At 48.7% G+C, this 20,671-nt stretch overlaps 2 protein-coding genes across 4 annotated transcripts; both read right to left on the bottom strand.

Moving 5' to 3' along the window:
• Positions 1–1,410: 1,410 nt before the first annotated feature.
• SERTAD3 (SERTA domain containing 3) lies at positions 1,411–5,418 on the bottom strand. 2 transcript variants are annotated; one of them, XM_019751524.2, is made up of 2 exons: positions 4,788–5,418; positions 1,411–2,689 (listed from the first exon to the last, which is right to left on the bottom strand). In XM_019751524.2, exons 1-2 carry the CDS (start codon positions 5,112–5,114, stop codon positions 2,087–2,089), a joined length of 930 nt encoding a protein of 309 aa, XP_019607083.2. In that variant the 5' UTR covers positions 5,115–5,418; the 3' UTR covers positions 1,411–2,086. The 2 variants fall into 2 exon arrangements, with proteins under 2 accessions (XP_019607083.2, XP_074170411.1); XM_074314310.1 differs by lacking the exon at positions 4,788–5,418 and adding an exon at positions 3,139–3,710.
• A 2,341-nt stretch (positions 5,419–7,759) lies between these two features.
• Positions 7,760–20,017, bottom strand: BLVRB (biliverdin reductase B). 2 transcript variants are annotated; one of them, XM_019751505.2, is made up of 5 exons: positions 19,766–20,017; positions 13,029–13,193; positions 12,803–12,892; positions 11,246–11,374; positions 7,760–8,004 (listed from the first exon to the last, which is right to left on the bottom strand). In XM_019751505.2, exons 1-5 carry the CDS (start codon positions 19,842–19,844, stop codon positions 7,844–7,846), a joined length of 624 nt encoding a protein of 207 aa, XP_019607064.1. In that variant the 5' UTR covers positions 19,845–20,017; the 3' UTR covers positions 7,760–7,843. The 2 variants fall into 2 exon arrangements, with proteins under 2 accessions (XP_019607064.1, XP_019607065.1); XM_019751506.2 differs by having other exon boundaries at positions 7,760–8,001.
• Between the last annotated feature and the right edge of the window lie 654 nt (positions 20,018–20,671).

Below are 20,671 nucleotides of genomic sequence, written 5' to 3'. Positions count from 1 at the left end.
AGTCAAGTTGTTGTCCATTCAATCTTAGTTGTGGAGGGTGCCATTCAGCTTCAAGTTGTCCTTTCAGTCTTAGTTGTGGAGGGTGCAGCTCAGCTCCAGGTCGGTCCAGTTGCCGTTTCTAGTTGCCGTTTTTAGTTGCAGGGGGCACAGCCCACCATCCCTTGCGGGAGTCAAAACCGGCAACCTTGTGGTTGAGAGCCCGTGCTCCAACCAATTGAGCCATCCGGGAGCTCAGAGGCAGCTCAGCTCAAGGTGCCCTGTTCAATCTTAGTTGCAGGGGGCAGAGCCCCACCATCCCTTTGGGGGACTCAAGGAATTGAACTGGCAACTTTGTAGTTGAGAGCCCACTGGCACATGTGGGAATCGAACCGGCAGCCTTTGGAGTTAGGAGCACGGAGCTCTAACCGCCTGAGCCACCGGGCCACCGGGCCAGCCCCTAACCAGGTTTTCTAAAAGGCCATTTAGTACTGGGGATCTTTGGGCATTTTTCTCCTCTGGGGTTCAGCAGCACATTTTATACAAATGAAAGGATTGACAAAATTTTAACTGTCAGAAAGTCCTATCCTGGGCCAGCTCGGTGGCTCAGGTGGTTGGAGCTCTGCGCTCCTAACGCAGAGGTCGCCAGTTCGATTCCCACATGGGCCAGTGAGTTGCGCCCTCTACAGCTAAGATTGTGAACAACAGCTCGCCCTGGAGCTGGGCTGCCGTGAACAGCTGGAGGTTGGCGTAAGCTGCAGTGGGCTGCCTCGGGCTACTGTGTGCCTCTGTGAGGCGGCCCACTGCAGCCAGCAAGAGCTGCTGGGAGCTGCTTTGAGTGGGCAGACACTGGTGACCAACTGCTTCAGTGGGGCGGGTCAGGGAGCACAAGGCTCACAATACCAGCATGGGCCAAGGAGCTACGTCCTACACAACTAGACTGAGAAATAACGGATTGAACCGTAGTGGGGGGGGGGGGTAAGGGGAGGTGGAAGAAGGGGGTGGGAAAAAGTGTCCTATCCTTTGACAGGTAGTTGACCTAAATGTTTCTCCAGGTGGCTGGGGAGTCTAAATCTACCAAGAAGCAGCAAATACAATAGTTGAGAACCAGGCTCTCGAGGCAGATTAAGTTTGAGTCCTAGCTCCCTGGTACTGCTTATTAGCTGGGTGACCCTGAAAAAGTGACTTGGCCTCTCTGAACCTCAGCCTCCTATGTAAAACATGATTACAGTATCTACTTCTATATAATTATGAGGATTAAATGGCTTAATTCAAATAAAGTGGGTAGAATAGTGCTCTTAACAAGCACTCAATAAACGTTATATTTAATGATGTACTTCCCCAACTTTGGCAGGGAAGGGGTACAGGTATCTAGGGAACTTACCAGGTCCCTCCCATTGACCCAGTGAAGTTTAGAAACTTTAGACAACACCATCCCTTCCAAAATATTTTTATTAAAAAAAAAAATTACAATCAAAAAACCACCACAAAACCCACCTTTCTTTTAAATAATGTGGCATGGAGCAGTTTGGTTTCCACCCTATTGCACGTGGTCCGGCCTGGTTATGAATCAGGAGGCTGCTGGGACTGGGGTCCCACCAACAAGGTGGGGTTCTGCCTGGGGGGAGGAGGCCAGCCCCTCCTATTCCCTGGAGGTAAAAGAGGCAGAGCCTGGGTTTCCACAGCAACCAGGCAGCCCATCCCTGTCATCGTTTGACAGGCCCAGCTTATCTTCCCTGAGGCCCCAGTGGTCACAAGGGGAGTAGGAACTGGAGGGCAAGGCAGAAGAAATGCGGAAGTGGGAAATCAGACTCCCAGAAACAGGGTCTCATTAAGGCATTTGAAACAGATAAATTAATTCAGGAAGACCCACCTTCACAGAAGGCTACGGTAACCAGACACACGCACACATGCAAGACTGTTTGTGGAACCCTGAAATGGGAGGCGAGGAGGCCATAGTCACTGCTTAGAGCCCCCACCAAAACACACACACAGACACACAGACACACACACACAGACACACACACACACACACGGTTGCACCCTGGGATCCAGCCCACTGAGGCTGAGATGTGAAGGGAGCATCCCCACCCCACCCCAAATCAAAGTTTTAGGATCCCAGAATGATTTCCATGATGTGATCTAGTTCATTCCACTCCCAAGACCCTGGGGCACAGAAGAGGTTGTGAGGAGGCTCTGGTGGGGCCAGTGCAGGCTCCTTCTCCACTGTGGATGTGTCAATGTCCAGAAAAAAGTCATCCAGACCAGAGTCCCCCAGGTATCGGGAGCTCAGAGCTTCCAAGAAGACTGGATCGGGCTGGGGCAGCACTTCGTTCTGGGGGCCCAGGGGGGCCACTGGATTCTGAGGGGGCTCAGTCTCATCCATGGAAGTCTCTAGCTCCCTGAGAATAGAGCCAATGGTGGTCGATAGGGAGAAGTCCTCCTCACCCAGGAAGAGAGGCTCAGGGGGCAGGGCAGGTGCTGGAGCCAGACAAAGTGCCGCCTGGAGCTGCTGGAGGGTGTTGTGGATGAGGACATGCCTGCGGAGGCTGGGTGCTCGGGGGCCCAGGCTTCGCTGGACTTTGTCGAGGGAGATGCGCAGCAGGGCTTGCTGGTAGCTTCGAAGGCCTGCCGGACCCCAGTCCCACTTCTCATCTTCCTCTTCCTCCTCCAAGTCTGAGTGTTTTCTCTTCAACCCTCCTACCATGATGCCCTATGAAGAGAAGAGGGAGGGGCAAGTCAGACACAGCTTGGCTAGTTCAAATCCAGAATCTCCGATATAGTTGTTGCTTTTTAATGGTCTAAACCTCAGGTTTTGCATCCATAAAATGGAAATAGTATGAATCCCACAAGGCTAAGGAGAGTAAACGTATGTATATGACTACCATGTTTCCCCGAAAATAAGACCTACCCCAAAAACAAGCCCCCATTAAGATCTCAGCCAGAAGGATGCATTTAGTACGTCATGACGATGTTCCAGAAGAAGATGACATCACTGAATTTGAATAAATGTAGATTATTGAACATGAAAAAATAAGACATCCTCTGAAAATAAGCCTTCATGGAGCAAAAATTAATGTAAGACCCGGTCTTATTTTCGGGGAAACACGGTAAGAAAACAAGACCTGACCTTAAACACAGCTGGGTTTGAATCCCACTTACTTGCCTGGGTGGCCTCAATAGTGAATTTTCCTCCTTGAGACTCAATTCTTCATCTGTAAGTTGAGGTCCCTAACCCAAGTCCTCCTGACTCTTAAAACTGCTCTTTCCACAATACTCATTTCAAATGTGACACACACAAGACAGGTGTGGTGTACAGAGGTCTGGACTGGAAGCAGGAAATCTTCGGTTTTAATTCTGCCTTTCACAGTGCTCAGCTGTGTGATCTTGGAAAATGATGTGACATTACCTCTCTGGGCCTGTTTCCTCATCTGTAAAATGGGGATTGTAAAAACTCTCACTGCATCATCAAGGAGACCCCACAGGTAATGCACGGGACCCACCACACAGGAAATGCTTAATGAACAAGAGTTAATAGCTATTTCTTCATTGGATAGTTTTATTTACTGAGTACTTGCTATATTTTAGCAACTGGAGCCTGTTAGGGCACCTATTTGTCAAGACTTTCACAGAGTATATTTCTGTTCATTCCCTCTTCTTAACTGACTGAGAGCGTTCCCAACAACGGGAGACAGGGTCTCGCATTCCCTCCGCCCGCGCGTTATGCTTCCCCCATACAAGAGCCCCACAGGAAAACTTGCTAGAACTCGATTCACGCCAAGCCCCGCCCCTCCCGCCCCCTCCAACCAGACCACGGATCTCTACAGGCCCCGCCCCCTCCAGGATCTTCCCTTCAGCAGCCACGCACGCCCCAATTTGGTCCAGGGGCTTGTGGGAAATGTGGGCCAATAGCCACCAGGTATCTACGTTAACTTTGAGCTTGCACTACAATCCCCAGAGAGCTCCGCAAGCCACCGGGACGAACCTCGCCCGCCCTCCCTCAGGGCATGCGCAAAGGACACCGGGGTGGGTGGGGGAAGGGAACCCGGACGTCCAGCTGCCGGCGCCGGCCCAGCCCCGCCCTCCGCTGCCTCCTGGACTGTGAGTCTGAGCTCCGGGCCCGGAACACCCCTCCCCCACCCGACACTGCGGCTCTAACACTGCTTTCTCTCGGTCCTTCAGACCTCAGAAGGTCCTGGATTCTTCCCCCTAACTGCTCTTGGGTCCAGGCCCCAACACATCACTCAAAGACTACAAATGCTCTCCGATCCACTCCGTTCGGGACACTAGGTATCACAATTTTGAGACCTTCCCCCGTCAACTTTCCCCTATTCTCCCGACTTTTACCTCTGAACTCCCCCTCCGGCTCCAAGACCTGAACGTGGATCTGTCCCCCAGCACCTCCTCTCCGCCACTGCATCTGGGAAACCAAGATTCCTTGCCTCTAGTTCTCTCGCTTCTCCAAATGCCCGGGATCCTATCCCCAACCCCTCACACCTTTTCCAGAACACTAGAGAACCGAATTCGAACCGTCCGGAGACCCGAATTGTCCTAATGTCCAGATTCCCTGCCCTAAAAGTTCCTTCCCTGGTTCTCTCACTTCTCCAAATATCCCAGGGCCCAGCTTCAAACTCCCTCCACTTGAAGATCTTGCCCCAGCAACTTCGCCTCCTGTCCAGAATCTCGAACTCGGTCTCCGGTCCCCAAACCCTTATCAGTCACTTTTAATCTGCGTCCCCCACTCCAGCCCAGACTCCGCCTTCACCTCCCCCAACCCAAGGCAGGTCTCAAGCCCGGCGGCCACCCCTCACCTCAGCTGCAAGGTTCACAACGACTACCTCCAGGAACGTCAGCAACTCTGCGACCCTCCAGGGCTGGGTAGAGGCCTTGCTAGCCTCCCGGGGGCCTCTCCTTCTGGCCTGGGGACTCACCCAGCTCCACCTCGGAGCCGAGCCGCGAGCCGCGATTGGGTGGAGTCCTGCCCGCCGCGGGGCGCGGATTGGCTGGGCGGAGCCACCAGCCTGTCTCCCGGAGACGGCTGACCCACCCCTCCCGTCCCTGGAGCCGCGACCATTTAAAGGATTCCGACTCTCCAGGGGGCGGGGCCATGTCTGTGGGGTGGAAGGTGGCGGGGACATCAAAACTGTTCAAATCAGCTACTGTCCTCGCTCCAAGATCGTCAGCATTACTCTCTTCGGTCCCTTTATATTAGGCCCGGACCCGGTCACGGAGCAAGACTGGTGGGCACGCTCCTCCCCATCCCACTTTCTGAGAGGGCGAGGCTGAAACACTCGCGGAGGCCGCGCCCTGGGGGTTCCGAGGGCGGACGCTGCCGGGCGAAGGACTACGCCACTGGAGACCAGCCAGTAGTTTGGCGCGGCGTACGTTGCTCGGGCGACCGCAGCCCGCCCTTCCACCGCCCCAGTCTTGCTCGTGGCCCCCCTCTTAATCTTCAGGACTCCTCAGCGTGTCGTCTGGTGGCAGGTCCGTTCTGCGTCCTCCTAACGCCCCATCCTGCCTCTCAGGATGGTACCTCCGCTGCTGGAGACTCGTTCATGGCTCCCCACTACCCTGGCGACTAAAAGTGCAAACTCCTTGCTTTCACCACAAAGCCCTTCGCGGTCTGGCCTGATTCAAACTTCCCCCTTGCTGCCTACCATTCTGCCATGCCAGTTCACTTTGTTTTTCTAAAATGGCTTCAAGTGCCCTCCACCACCATGAACATAGAGATTTTATGTTTTCTTCCGTGCCGTATCCCCAGGGCCTACAACTATGACATATACAGAGAGTACCAAAAAAATTATACATTTTAAGAAAGGAAAACTATATTAAAATTGTAATACTCAATATATACCAATAACAAAAGATGAATATAAGTCAGGTTTGAATTCTGCAATTACAAGAGGTGCTCAAAGTGGTTACCATCAGCGTCCAGACACTTCTAATTACTGCGAACTACTGCTTGAGCAACATTGACCAAAGTGTCCACTTGTATGCATTTTTTTGGCACCCCCGGTATATATACTCAAAAATGAGAACAAAAGGGTAAAGGGAGTAAATGTAGGGTAAGGGATGGAAACTAGACTTTTGGTGGTAAGCACACAATAGAGTATACAGATATTGAATTATAACGTTGTACACCTGAAATTTACATGTTAATAACCATGTGTTACCTCAACAACAACATTAATTACTAAACGTTTCTGGACCCTTAAACTTGTTTCTCCATTTTGAAACTACATTAATTCCCAGGCTGCCTCTCATCAGGACTCAACTCAAAGGTTTCCTCCTCTTGGAAGTTTTCCCTGATACACCAGTATGGGTTGGTTCCCATGATGTCCTATGCTACCCCATTGAGGAGCCCTGACCCCTCTGTCCATACTTTGCCCATCCTCACCATGGGCTGTCACTGTCTGGATTGTGGGCCCCCTGAGGACAAGTACCAAGGTTATCTGTGTCACCCACTGCTTGGTCAGCAGCATCACCTAGCACAGGGCTGGACACAAAGCAGGCAAGCAGTGAAAGCTTGTTAAATGCCCAGACAATATGGCAGAGATAAAGAGGGCACAAATAAAACAGTGCTAGTGCCCTGAAACTCTGAACCAGCCCCACAACAAGTTTTCACCAAGAAGAGGGAGAGGCAGTTTTCTCCAGGTTACCCCAGACCAGTTCTCACTGATTGGACTATGTCAGCCAAGCCATCGTGTTTGCAGAAGATTGGAATGGATTTTGTGGGTGGTGGGGTGTTGGGAGGGTATGTGGGGAGAGGCTGCAGGTAGGAAGAGAGAAGTGGCTCTCAGGCCTGGGAACAGTGTCTCTGGGGAATAAAGACAGGGGACAGTAGATTCCAGAGCAACATGATTAGGAAGGGGCAATTCTTCCCCCTCCCCCCCCAAACCTGCCCCTCCTCCAGGGTCCCTCATCTCAGGGAGGACCCACTGTAACCCAGTCACCAGGTTATAGGCCTAGGCTTCTTCCTGAATACCAACTTCCCCTCCCCCATGGATGGTCCACTTAGGTTCTGCCCACTCTTCCCCTCCTCAAGGCTTCTGCCTTGTCCTCCTGGGCTCCCAGCCTCCATTCTTTTCCCCCTCTCATCCACCTTCACACAGCAGACAAGGGAAGCTTAAAACACAAAGCTGACTGTACCTCCTCCCAACCTCTCCCCTGCTCCACTCCTTGCATAAAACCTCAGAATAAAGATCAAACTTTTTACAGTGACTCTGCACAATTTAGCATCCATGGAACGGTCTCTTGGGTTGACCACTCCTCACCTCTAAGTATTATTAACTATAGGAGACAGAATTTAGTTCTTCAAACAGGTCAACTGCTCTCCAGCCTTCTGGCCTTTGCTCATGTGGTTTGTTCTGCCTGGAGTGCCATCATGCCTTAGGACCTTCTCCTGGCTCATTCTTACCAAACCAGGTTTCAGGTGGGGAATCCCCTCTTCAACAGTCTTGTTTGTTCCCTGTGCTGGGTCAGGTACCCTCTCTCGGTTCCCGCAGCCCTCTATGCTTCCTCCATCAGAGCCCTGGTCACTGTGGGTTGTCACCATCAGGGGCAGAGTTGTCTTCCCCACTGGATTGTGAGATCTGTGAAGGCAAGGCTCATGGCTATCATGGTCACCACTGGGTCCCTAGCACATGGCTGGGCGCAGAACAATGACTCAATAAACTGTTACTGAAGAAATGAATGAGGGAATACCCAGAAAATCTTACACAGAGGGCAGACAGAGACACTGAGACACCTAGACAAAGCCAGAGTTAGGTCTTCTAGAATAATCTGAAGTTCTTGGCTCAAGATTTATTGCTTTCTCCCTTTGTTCTCCATTTCCCAGCATGCTGTCCTCCTGGACAGGGGCAGATTCCTAGTCGTACTGGTGGGAAGGGTAGGTATTGTGCCCATCATACTCATCAGTGGTGAGGCAGCGCAGCATGAAGTGGCCCAGGTCATGTTTGGAGATGACCCTTGAGGGCCCTCGTCCATCCAGGGTCACTGAGTAGGCTCCAGTCAGTGGTTGGTCTCCTGCTAAGTAAAGACAGAGAGGCTGGGTGAAGCAGATGTCCTTTCCCATCCCCCAACACATGATCACGCAATGACGGTCCCAGGGGGCCTAAAGTGTGCCCAGTCTGAATGGCATAAGAGCCAACAATTAATCTATACCATTTACTGCATTCACCTGACAAATCTTTATTGATGACCTATTATGTGTCAGGTGCTGGGCACCCAACAAGGGACAAAACAGACATGAATCCCTGCACGCAGACATTTGCTAGGTAAAGGCAACTGATAAGGTAAGAAAGTAAAATAGACAATATGTTAGATATAGAGAAATAAAGCAGAGAATGGGGTAGAAACTATTTATTAACTCTATTTCACAAATGGGGATACTGAGTCTTGGAGATGGTAAGTCACTTCCCAGTGTCATCGGCTAGATTTGCTCTGGGTCTCTGTCTGGATGCTTTCCTTTCTCTGGACCCTTCTGGGAAGACTGAGTGACATGTCCCCGGCATGGGCCTGCATTTTATAGGCAGTGGAAGAGCAGACACATCTTTCTGACCTTGTGAATATGGAGTTGGTGTGTCCTGATGCCACACCTAGGTCTTTCTTAGTGGAGATGGCAGACCTGGCTGTTAAAGGGTATCTACTGGCTGAATTACCATAATTTAAAAACAATACCTGCCACTGACCAAATTAACTTAGGGGACCAAATTAATTTAGGGATCAAATGCAACATACCAGTACAGGGACAATCTGGAATCATGTGCAATAAGAAACACACCCTTACCTACGTGGCATTCCTACTAAAAATGATTAATCTGAGTCTGTGAGAAAAAACAACCAGAAAAATCCAGAGTGTGGGACATTTAAAAAGACACCAGGCCTGATTAATTTTATGAGAAACATTAAAAAAAAAAAAAAAAAAGGATATGGAGGATTGTTCCAGATCAAAGATGACATGGCAACTAACTACAATGCCTGATCCTCATTTGGATCCTGATTTGGTGGGGAGAGGGAGATTGAAATAAACTTTTTGACAACTGGGGAAATTTGAATATGGCATGGACACTAAACGATATGATAGAGCGCATGTCAATTTCCTGGTGCAATAATGGTCCTGTGGCTCATATAAAACTATCTTTCTTCTTGGGCGATGCCTATCTCAATAGGAATAAAGTGTATCAATGTCTGCAACATACTCTCAAATGGTTTAGTCAAAAAATACTTTGTGTGTGTGCATGTGTGTGTGTTAGATGCATGCATAGATAGTTGGTAGCTAGATAGATACAGAAAGATAGAAAGTAAACAGGGCAAAATGTTACACCTACTTGAAGAGTTTATTCATAAACCTTTAATTCTTTCAACTTTTCTGGAGGTTTCAAAGTTTTCACACATACACATACAGAAAAAAGAAAAGCTGGGGTGGCCGGTGGCTCAGGCAGTTGGAGCGCTGTGTTCCTAATGCCGATAGGTCTGCTGTGAACAACCAGAGCTCGGTGTGAGCTGCCGTTTGCTGCTGTGTGCCAGCAGCCTATGGCAACCGACTTCCTCAGCTGGGGGGAGCGCAAGGCTCAAAGTACCAGCATGGGCCAGGGAGCTGCACCCTACAACTAGACTGAGAAATAAATGGGCTTAAAAATTGGGGCAGGGGCAAGAAAAACTAAAAAAGTTTATAAACTTTTTAAAATAACTGTTTTAAAACTCTGTTTTAAATAACTTTTAGGCATGACCTCTCTGGGTACTTATTTCAAATCTAGTAGGTCAAGAAGTTATCTGATGAGCCCCCGCTTGCAGATGGGGAAACTGACACTCAGGGGCCTGGGATTTTCAGTCAGCTTCTCCACCAGGCAGCTTCACTGCCGATTTAAAGCTCAAGATTCTGGTTCCAATAGGGTCCTGATACATCCCTCTTAACTGAGCCTAAACTCAGAACCTTGTTTTCACCTCTTAGGTGTGTCGGTCCCCTCTTGTCAGGGGTCCCAGAAGGCAGAGGGGAAAGCAGAACTGTTCTTTCAGTGGGCAGGCAAAATAAAGATACAAGTGCTCGGCCTTTGGGCCTATGCACGGCTGTTCCCTCATCCTAGTCTTCCTCAGACCTTCACCTGACTCCCTCCCTCACTGCACAAAGCCATCTCCTTAGAGAGCCTATGCAACATAAACAGCACTTCATCAAGTTTTATTGTTTCTTCATTCACTGTAGCACTGCCCACCAGTAATATCCATCATCTTTATCTTCTCTGCTATAGAAATTTAAGCCTCATGAGACTACTACCAGTGCCTGTAATGGTGGCCAGGCACACAGTTCAAACGCAAGAGACATCTGTTGAATGAATGGCTCTCTCCCTGTGTCTGACTCTATGTCTTTCAGAGTGGATTCCAGACCTGGAAGCGGGAAACAGGGCACAAGTGTAGTTTACTGATTCCCTCCACAACACCACCGTGAGAGGTGGTACCCCTGTATTAGTTCATCCGACATTTACTGAGCATCTACTATATGCCAGGCCCTGTTCTCAGCACCAAGAACACAGCTGTGATCTAAACAAGACAAGATCCATGCCTCCAAAAACTTGACACCCTAGTGAGGGAGACACACTAAGACAGAGAGAAGGCCCAAGATGGCAGAATAGATAAACGCTGTGCCCGCTGCGTCCCGTGATAACATTAAAATTACAACTAAATTATAGAACCACCTCAAGATCATCTGAAGACTAGCTGAACAGAACCCCTGTAACTAAGGATATAAAGAGGCCACATCAAGCCTGCAAAAAGAAACGAAGGAAGGAATTAAGAAATAAAGACAAAAAGGAAGAGAAGGTATGACATATGTGGTGAAGTGTAAGTCCCTTTCCTTCGAATATGGGCCCATCCTAGGAACTCGCTTCCAACGAACAGAAGGCAGCAGAAGCAGGATTGAGAGATCAGGGGTTCCTGCAGCAGTCGGCATCAACCTGAGGGAGCCTCCCACACTCCTCCCAGCTCCTGGGTGAGAACTGCCCGCTGAGCCTAGTTAGCGCCCCCGCCCCACCCCGTGCAGAAACAGATGGTCATAATAAATGAAGGTTCCTATTTTATATTTCTAAGTTTTAGGTGGTTTGTGCAATAGGGATAACCGGAAAGGATGTTAGAAAGGAGAATAAAATCAAGCAGGAAAGAGGATAGAAAGTGTGAGGGGAAGGTTTGCAATTTTTGACAGGCCAGGCAAAGCCTGGTGGATGTCTGCAGAGGACGGGAAGGGGCGACCCTGCTGCAAGGTCCCAGCCCCACTCACCTATGTGGGGCGGCATCACGGCCACATACTTCAGGCCCGACTCCTGTAGTAACTTGTGCATCCGAATGTGGTCATCAGTCACATCCTGCAGTCGTGGGGGCACCTTGGCTGGGTCCCATAGCAGGAAGGCTGGGGGGACACAAGGGAGGGTCAGCCAAGGCTTGAGGACAGCTTGGCCAGGACCATAGCCTGCCAGTTTCGCACCAGGACAAAACCCTGCAGGGGCTCACTGCTGCCTTCCAGCTGCTCCAAGTTGAAATGTGGGAGTTGGCCCGGCCTCCTGTCTTTCTCTCACAGCCCACAGAAGAGCTGGCTACTTCTCACCCCATGTGCCCGTCTGCTGTCACCTCCCACCTGGACCATGGCAGCAGCCTCCTCCCTGGTCTCCTTGCCCCTGCCCCCCACAATCTGTTCCCCATACGCAGCTAGGGGGGTCTGGGAACACCCAGAGAGGTCAGAGCTGCTCATCTGTGGCTCTCACTCAGGGTAAAAGCAAAGTCCCCACCAGGCCACACCTGATCTGGCCCCATCAGGCCCCTGGCTTCACCGCCCAACACTCTCCCCTTCACTCTCTGCTGCAGCCACACTCCTGCTTCATAGCCTTCGCAACTGCTGACCCCTATGCCTGGAGCCTGTTATCTCACCACACAGCCCTCCCACATACTACTTCCCTTCCTAGGGAGGCAACTGGTGTGATGAAACAGACAGGAGGAGTGTGGACAGTGGTGAGAGCCAGCCAGGTTTCACACGCCATCTCTGCCAGCCACAAGCTGTATGCTTTGGTAAGCCGATGGCTCTCCCTTAGTTATACAAGGGAGACATACGAACAGCTACTATTTACTGAGCACCTACTATGTGTCACCATGAGTAAAATTACTCAAAGGGGTTTTGTGAGGATAAAGTAGCATTCATCCCTAAGGTGCTGAGATGGTGCCTAGCACACAACAAGTGATCAATAAACACATTAACTGCTTCTGTTATGCACCCTGCAGCCTTCCTTTTGGATTATTCTGGTCAACTCTTTCTTTAATGGCCACCTCCCCATAAATGGGGAGCTCTGTGAGGGTAGAGACCTGTCCTATATATCCATGGCTCTGTCACTTCCTCTAGAAGGCTCTCCCTGACCTCGTCTCAGTCTGGTTAGGTGCCTCTTCTGGGCTCCCACCGCCCTCTAGGATTCCCCCCATCCTGGACCTCATCCGTCTGCCTGGGCACCACCAGCCCCAGCCCTTCTGCCGGGGCCCCCCATCCTGGCTCTGAATCCTCTGCCTGGGCCCCTCCATCCCAGCGCTGACTATTGTGGCTTGTCAATGTTTGATGATGGCTCTGTTTACCAATTTCCTGCCGTCTGTGGGACCCGTGAGTATAGGGCCCAGGGCTGTACTAGTCACCAATGTGTCCCCGGCATCTCCCAGCAAGGTTCAGGCACACAACTGGTGCTCAATAAATGCACATTAACTTAGGATGGCTCCAATACTACCTTGCAGAGGCCCATGGGCTGCCTGTTCAGTACCCACCCCCATCCTTCAGCCCCACCCCTATGACCCCACCACCCACCCGAGGTGCAGGCCACGACCTTGTCCACACCATGGGCCTTCATGGCCGCCACAATATTCCGGGCGCCCTCGGACATCACTGTGGTAGGACCTTAGAGGGGACAGAGAGTGGCTGTCACTGGTAGGCGGCGGTGGTGGTGGGGGCGGCAGGGGTGGGGCTGGGGGCGGGGGTGGCACTGGGGGCCGAGGTGCAGGGGGGGGCCGTGGGCAGAGGGGGGGCCCAGTACTGAGGTCATTGCCGGTGCCCAGCAGCACGATGACAGCGTCCTGCCCAGCTATGGTCTTGTCCACATCGGCCGCCTGCCGAACATCACCCACTATCACGTGGGCCGGCTGGGGCCCCTCTGAGGGCAGCCTGGAGGAGTCCCGCACCAGCACTGTCACCTCATAACCTGTGGGCAAAGAAGGGCAGAGAGGCAGGTCAGTGAGCTTGCAGGCTCGCACTCCTGGACTCCAGGGCTGGGTCCTAAAGAGTACCATGAACACTCAAATACATTCCCTAGGTCCCCTGTCCTGGGGCAGTGGTCTCCAAACATTTTTGCTGGCATACCCACAGTTGATATTCAGCTGGTTATTAAAATTGGGCCAATCTTCATGTTGGTTCATAAATAACCTGCACTGATGTCTCCAAGTGCCCCCCCTTCACTCTTCAGCAACTAAAGGTTAATGACTGGCACCACATTGGTCTATGGCCCCCATCCGTGGTTCTGGAGGAAACTGAAGCACAGAGGAGGACATGAGTTGGTGAAAGGTTTTCCAGTGCTGAGATTGGTCCCCCAAGACTTACTTCTGGAGGGCCAGGCCTTGCTTTAGTGGTCATTAAAGCTTTTGAACATTGCCTTGGTATGTCCCCTCTCCAAAGAATTTTGAATAACTTATGTCCCCCCTCCCACACATACACACCCATTTTAAATTTCACAACCAACATATTTCTTCCTTTGTTTTAAACAATGGCAAAGGATGTTAATGTTTGGTGTATTGCAAATGGTGATATCAAAAATATAAAGTTATTAATTGTGGGCTCTGTTATGGACTGCAAATGTCCTCCTAAAATTCATATGTTGAAGCCCTAACTCCCTATGTGATGGTATTTGGAGGTGGGGCTTTGGGAGGTGATTAGGTTTAGATAAAGTCACGAGGGTGGGATCCACATGATGGGATTAGTGTCCTTAGAAGGAAGACAGACCTTAGAGGAAGACAGACCAGAGTTCTCGCTCTCTCTCTCCAACATGTAAGAATAGAGTGAGAAGGCCGTAGTCTGCAAGCCAGGAAGAAGGTTCTCACCAGAAACCAAATCTGTTGGCATCTGGACCTTGGACTTCCCAGCGTCCAGAACTATGAGAAATAAATATCTGTTGTTTAAGCCTCCCAGTCTAAGATATTTTGTTATTGCAGCCCAACCTGACGAAGATAGCCTCTAAATATCATTCTCCAGAAAAATGAACCAGAGCTCCTTAGAGAACTGGTTGCTGGGCTGGGGCAGGATGAGTATGGAACATCTTGAACTGCCAGATGGTAAGACAGTGCTTAAAGAATGATGGGGCTGTGAATTGAATTAAAACACATCAAATATATAAAAACCTGTGAGTTCATAATGATATTAATAAAGAAACCTCATCGGTCATCATTGGCACCTATCAGAGGACTAATCCCTTACTATGAAAATGATAAAAGAGGAAAAACAATAACATTTTCCATTTGTCTAGGTATCTGTTATCATCTATTTCAAAAACAAACGATAGGAGATTTTCATACTCAGGAGCAATGATGATGGTAATAATGATAAATAACATGTATAGAGCATTAATGTGTGCCAGGTGCCAAGTTCTTACATATATTAACTCATTTAATCCTCAAAGTAACCCTAGGTTTGAATTCCAGCCCTACCACTAACTAGATGTATGACACTGGACAAGTCACTTAACCTCTAGGCCTTAGGGCCTTCATTTGTAAAGTGATACTAATAATAGTCTCGTGAACACACAATATGATATATAGATGATGTGATACAGAATTATACACCTGAAACCTATGTAACTTTACTAACAATTGTCACCCCAATAAACTTTAATTAAAAAAAAATAATAGTCTCCACTTTATAGGGTTGTTGTAGGTTTAAATAATGTATCTAAAAGCTTAATGTAGCCACTTGATTTTTGACAAAGCTGACAAGACAATTCAATGAGAAAAGAACAGTCTTTTCACAAATGGTGTTGGGATAAGTGGATATCCACATGTAAAAGAATGAAGTTGGATCCCTACCTCATGCCTTATATGAAAATTAACTCAAAAATTATCCAAGACCTAAAACTAAAACTATAAAACTCGGGGTGGTCGGTTAGCTCAGTTGGTTAGAGCGCGGTGCTCTTGACAGCCAGATTGCCGGTTCGGTCCCTGCGTGGGCCACTGTGAGCTGAACCCTCCACAACTAGATTGAAACAACTACTTGACTAGGAGCTGATGGGTCCTGGAAAAACACACTTTAAAAAAGTAAGTAAATAAATAAATAAATACAACTATAAAACTCTTAAAAGAAAACACAGGCATACATCTTTGTATCTTTGGATAGGCAATAGTCTCCTAGCTATGACACCAAAAACACAAGCAACGAAAGAAAAAATAGATATCTTGTCAAAATTAAAAACTTTTGTGCTTCCAAGGACACCACACAGAAAGTGAAAAAATAACCCACAGAATGGGAGAACATTTTTGCAGCTCATATATCTGATAAGGGACTTGTATTTAGAATATATAAAGAACTTCCACAACTTGATAATGAAAAGATGAATAATCCAATTACAAACTAGGAAAGATCTGAATAGACATTTCTCCGTAGTAGATATACAAATGGGCAATAAACACATGAAAAGATACTCAATATCATTAGCCATCAGGGAAACGCAAACCAAAACCACAATGAGATACCACTTCACATCCATTGGGATGGCCATAATCCAAGATAGACAATAAATGCTTGTGTGTAGGTGGGGAAACTGGAACCCTCATACACTGCTGCATGATGCATGCCACTTTGGAAAGCAGTTTCACAGTTCCTCAGAAGTTAAACATAGAGTTACCATATGACCCAGCCCTTCCACACCAGGGAATATGCCCAAGAGAACTGAAAACATACATCCGCATAAAAACCCGTACACAAATGTTCATAAGAAGCATTACTCACAATAGCCAAAAAGTGGAAACAATCCAAATGTCCATCTATTGAATGGATAAATAAAATATGGTAGAACCAATAGAATGTAATAATACTTGGCAATAAAAAGAAATGACATATTGATACATGCTACAACAGGATGAACCTTCAAAAAGATTTTTTTTCTAAGTGAAAAAGCCAATCACAAAGAACCACACACTGTATGATTCCATTTATATGAAATGTCCAGAGCAGGCAAATCTATAGAGACAGAAACTAGATTAGTGTTTGCCTACGGCTGGGCGGGAAAATGGGGGGGTGACTTCTAGGGGTTTCTCTTTGGGGTGATGAAAATGTTCTAAATTGACTGTGATGATATTTGCACATCTGTGAATATGCTAAAAACCAATGGGCGAATCATATAGTATGTGAATTATATCTTAATAAAGCTGTTATAAAAAATACAAAACTGAAACAAATGAAAAGTTTAGGGGAGAGCCTGGCACAGGAATGAATGCTATATGGATGTTGGCTGTTATTATGTCTTTTAATCATCTCACAATGTGAGAGCATTTATCTCAGTCTGTTGAGATCTTGCTTCCAGGTATATCCTCTTTTTGGCTCAAATAAATTTTTATAAAAATTAAAAATAAATCATCTCACAATGTATTTCCTGACCTGGTCTAGTCCTCCCCAGGCTGACCCGTCTCACCCCCTCCATTCCACATGGTAGCCAGATATGGCCTTCCACAGAAGTGCCCCCCTGCTCAGGTCCCTCCTGAGATGCCCCAGTGCCCTGAGATAAAGTCCTCGTGACAACTTTCAAGGCCCCTGGAGATCTGGCCTCTCCTCCTCCTCATCCTGTGTTGGAGCTACTGTCCTCTTCACCCACTGTTTGTCCTTCAGTTCCTCAAACACATCATGCTGCCTCCTGGCCTTCGCACGTGCTGTTCCCTCTGCCTTGAACACCCTTTTACCCTCTTTCCCCAGCCACTGTGCTTCCTGTCACAGCCCTACTAATGCTGACCTGGGAAAAACCAAGGGCCCGGGGGACCCAGGGACTGTGTCCTAATTTCCGCCATCTCCCTGACTTTTTCTAAACACAAAAACACAGGCTTTACTGCCTCACAGACCTGGGTTCAAACTCTCCCTCTACCACTTACTGGCTAAGGAACCCCAGGAAACACCTTTTAGTCTCCTTTTGAAAGTGAAGATCACAAACTTTGTAAGGTATGTCTAATAATTATGTTATACACCTGAAACTAATATAATATTGTATGTCAACTGTCACTGAAAAATAAATCAATCTTTAAAAAGAAGAAAAAGAAAGTGAAGATCACAATCCCCAGTTACTCATCCTATGTGACCACCTTTCATAAAACTTGCACCGCCCTTACACGAATCTGGTAGCAGTGAGGGCTTTCAGGGTGCCAATGTGGGCACTGGTTAACGGCCACTGTATTGGTTAAAACAGACCCTAAAAAACTGTGGGTAGTTTTTGGGAAAAACATGTCTTCACAGACAGCGAGAGCTTTGGCACAAGATATCAGCACAAGGGTCCCCATTAGTGTTACATTATTGGTGACTGGTGATATTTATTGAGAAGTGCTGTGCTAAGCTCTTTCCACAAATGAATGTGTTTTTTTCCCCCCCAAATTTTTTTTAACACAACCCACATTTCGATTTCGATTTAAATATAAGCTCGTGGCTACCATAACAAACAACAGTACAGGTTTAGAATTCACAGATTTTACCCTTTAAAAAGAATAAGAGCATTTCTAAGGGATTTCCTTTTTTTTTTTTTAAACAAATCTCTTTATTTACAGTTTTCTGTTAATTTTTTATTTTGAAATAAATTCAGACCTACAGAAGTTTCAAGACCTAGATTCTCATATTGCTTTTGCTTTATCCTTCTGTGTCTGTGTGTATATACAAGTATATAATATACATATTACATACATGTGTGTATATATTTATACATGTACATATATAACATATATATAGTGTTTTCCTGACTATTTGAGAGTAAGATTCAGAGCTCATGCCCCATTTAAGCTTTTTTTATCTCAACCCTCATCCAAATGTATTTCATAGTCTAATCTAGCATATACAAACCCATAAAACTAATATTTAACATGTGATACATTCAGATACTATTGTGCCCAATTAAATATATGTCAAAACTCAGTGTTTCCCAGTTTGAAAAGCACCAGATTGCAACAACCTTATCATTATTATAATAACCTTTTTGAGGATGGGGAAACTTAGGTAACTCGGCCAGGATCACACAGCTGTATGATCTGGGTTCACTCTGCCAAGGAGTGCTTATTGAGCACCAACTATGTGCTGGAAATGGTTCTAGGCACTTTCCACATATTATCTCATTTAATCATCACAAGAGCTCCAGGGCAAATGCTACTAGTTTCATCTCCACTTCACAGACGTTTAGGTACAGACAACAAGGCATTTGGCCACACAGGTGGTAAGAGGCAGAGCTGGGTGGAGGCTGGCACCAGAGTCCACCCGTTAGGACTCAGTCCTACAGAATCACTGAGATAAAAGGCCAGCTCATTTAACAGCGAAGGTCAGAGCTGTGCAGAGACTTGTCACAGCCACCATGAGAAGAAAGCAAGGTCTCCCCAGCCCCAGGCTCTCAATTCCCTAGGGTGCAGTCCCAATTGTGACCAGTAGGGTGGATGAACAGCATTCAGTGGAATTCCAGATTCAGGGAAAGGTATAGTAACTTAGGAAATTGGATCCTCAGAATGACTCAGCACTTCTCAACTTCTCCCTCTTACTTCCTCCCCCACAAATGCTTATCAGCAAATTTGTTTCTCCCTTCCCACAAGCCACAGGTCAAATCCAAACTAGGTCTTCCTGGGGAGGAGAGCAGTGGGCCTAATGGGGAACTTTCAGGAGAGTTCCTGCAAGGAAGGGCTGGGTTGGAAGCAACAGACACTGGGATCCTGGTGGCCTCCACCCTTTTGGGGCACCCAGATAGTCAATATCTTCAGAGTCACCAAGGCCAGCAAGGGTGGGGCCCTATATCTGGAAGTCCCAGGCACAGCTGTGGGTTGGTGAGGTCTGGGCAGTAGAAGAGGGCTGCTGTGAAACACTTGGGCCCTTTCCTGCCCCCTTCCCTGGGGCAACTGTGAACTTCCATCCTCATTGACTTTCTAGTCCTCAATCTTCACCCGGGTGTGTGTGACCCCCTCTCCTTTAGATGCTCACAGCAACTCACCCCCCAGACTTTTCAACCTCCAGCCTTGGTGCTGGTGGGTTTTTGGCAGTTAAGAGCACCCACCGGCTGGGTTCCAATCCCAGCACTGCCACGTCCCAGCTGTGTGACATTGGGCAAGTCACTCTCCCAGTCTCACAGTTTTCTCATCTGTCAAGTGAAGTGATACTAGATTCCACCCCATGTGAGTGCTGTGAGGATTTAACAGGTGTGAAGAGAGGGTGGTAGTGGGAGGCAAGAGACGCCTGGCTTAGTAAGCCCTCGCTGGGAGTACTAACCACCACCACCACCACCACCACCACAATAACAACACATGTCATAAGCGCCTGGATTTAAACTTAACTGCATTGGAGACCCCTAGCCTCCCAGGACCAATTCGTATTCCTTGAACTCACATAAAACTGGATCTCATAGTGTCCCCTGCTTCTGCTCCCGTGGCCACCTGCTTTGGCCCTGGGGTCCTCACATACCAAAGCACTGACGGTCCCAACCGGCCTCGGCCCGACCCCACGATGTCCTTTCCTGGTACTCTGCCTGTACACCCCGTGACATCTCCCGCCCGCTCCAGCTCATGCCTGCTTGCACCGCCTGCGCCAGCGTGGTGAGCCCAGTCCTGCCGGTGGCGCCGAAGATGGCAATCTTCTTGACGGCCATGCTGACGTCGGGGTGAGAGGCCGCGGAGCCGTAGGACGCGCGGGAACCGAATGACTGCCGGGCTCCCCTCTCTGTCCTCCTCCAGCGGGAGAGACGCGGCGGGACTGCTCAGAGGACCACACCTCAGCCCGCCTCTGGGCTCCCGGCTCAGGCCGAGGGGCGGGGCCAAGAGGACCACGCCTCTAGCTAAGAAGAACGGGGTGGGCGGGACAGGAGTCAGCTGGCCTGGGCCAGCCGCCCAGCACCACCCCTTCCACCCGCCGCGGAGCAGGAAGGCGTGGCCGTATTTGGCTGACTGGGAAGGTGGACCCAGTGCCCCGCCTCCGCGCTCTCACCCCCAGGGCGGTGCGGAGAGAGACAGCGGGCCACGCCCATCGGTCTCTCGTTGGTAGTAGCTCTTGCCCCCTCTCCCAGGGCTTTGAGGCGGGTCTGGGACTCACACTAATGCCTCAGGGCCTCTTCAAGGGGAAAAAGTGAGGGAGGATAGTGTGGATGTGCGGGTTTGACACTGTGTAACTGCGTGTCTTTGTGCCCGTGCGATTGTGAGTAACCCCAAGGGAGAGCATGATTGTGGGTGACACCATCTGCCATCCTCTGTGTGTAACACCGTGTTACAGTGTGAAACTTTGTGACACCATGTGTGGCAAGCATTGTTGCTGTTCTTGTGTAACCTTGTGGTGACACTCTGAATGACACTGTGTCAGTCTGATGCTGGACTGTCTGATGCACGACTCTGGACGTGCTGTGAGTGTGGGACATGTGCAAGATGTGTTATATAAGAGTGTGTGACTGTTACACGTGGCAGTGTGACACCACATGTGTCATGT

This window comes from Rhinolophus sinicus, linkage group LG11, assembly GCF_036562045.2.
Source record: "Rhinolophus sinicus isolate RSC01 linkage group LG11, ASM3656204v1, whole genome shotgun sequence".
Classification (NCBI taxonomy): domain Eukaryota; kingdom Metazoa; phylum Chordata; class Mammalia; order Chiroptera; family Rhinolophidae; genus Rhinolophus; species Rhinolophus sinicus.
Note: the sequence above shows the minus strand (reverse complement) of the source record. Positions and strands in the feature narration are given on the sequence as shown.

Bases quoted from the DNA above. Each gene is read 5' to 3' on its own strand.
- SERTAD3 (XM_019751524.2), bottom strand. From the start codon at position 5,114: ATGTCCCCGCCACCTTCCACCCCACAGACATGGCCCCGCCCCCTGGAG. The intron at 2,690-4,787 runs GTGAGGGGTGGC...TTCTCTTCATAG, and splicing joins TTGTGAACCTTGCAGCTGAG to GGCATCATGGTAGGAGGGTT.
- BLVRB (XM_019751505.2), bottom strand. From the start codon at position 19,844: ATGGCCGTCAAGAAGATTGCCATCTTCGGCGCCACCGGCAGGACTGGG. The intron at 13,194-19,765 runs GCATGAGCTGGA...CTTTGCCCACAG, and splicing joins GGCGCAGGCGGTGCAAGCAG to GTTATGAGGTGACAGTGCTG. The intron at 8,005-11,245 runs GTGAGTGGGGCT...GTCTTTACTTAG, and splicing joins CGTGATGCCGCCCCACATAG to CAGGAGACCAACCACTGACT.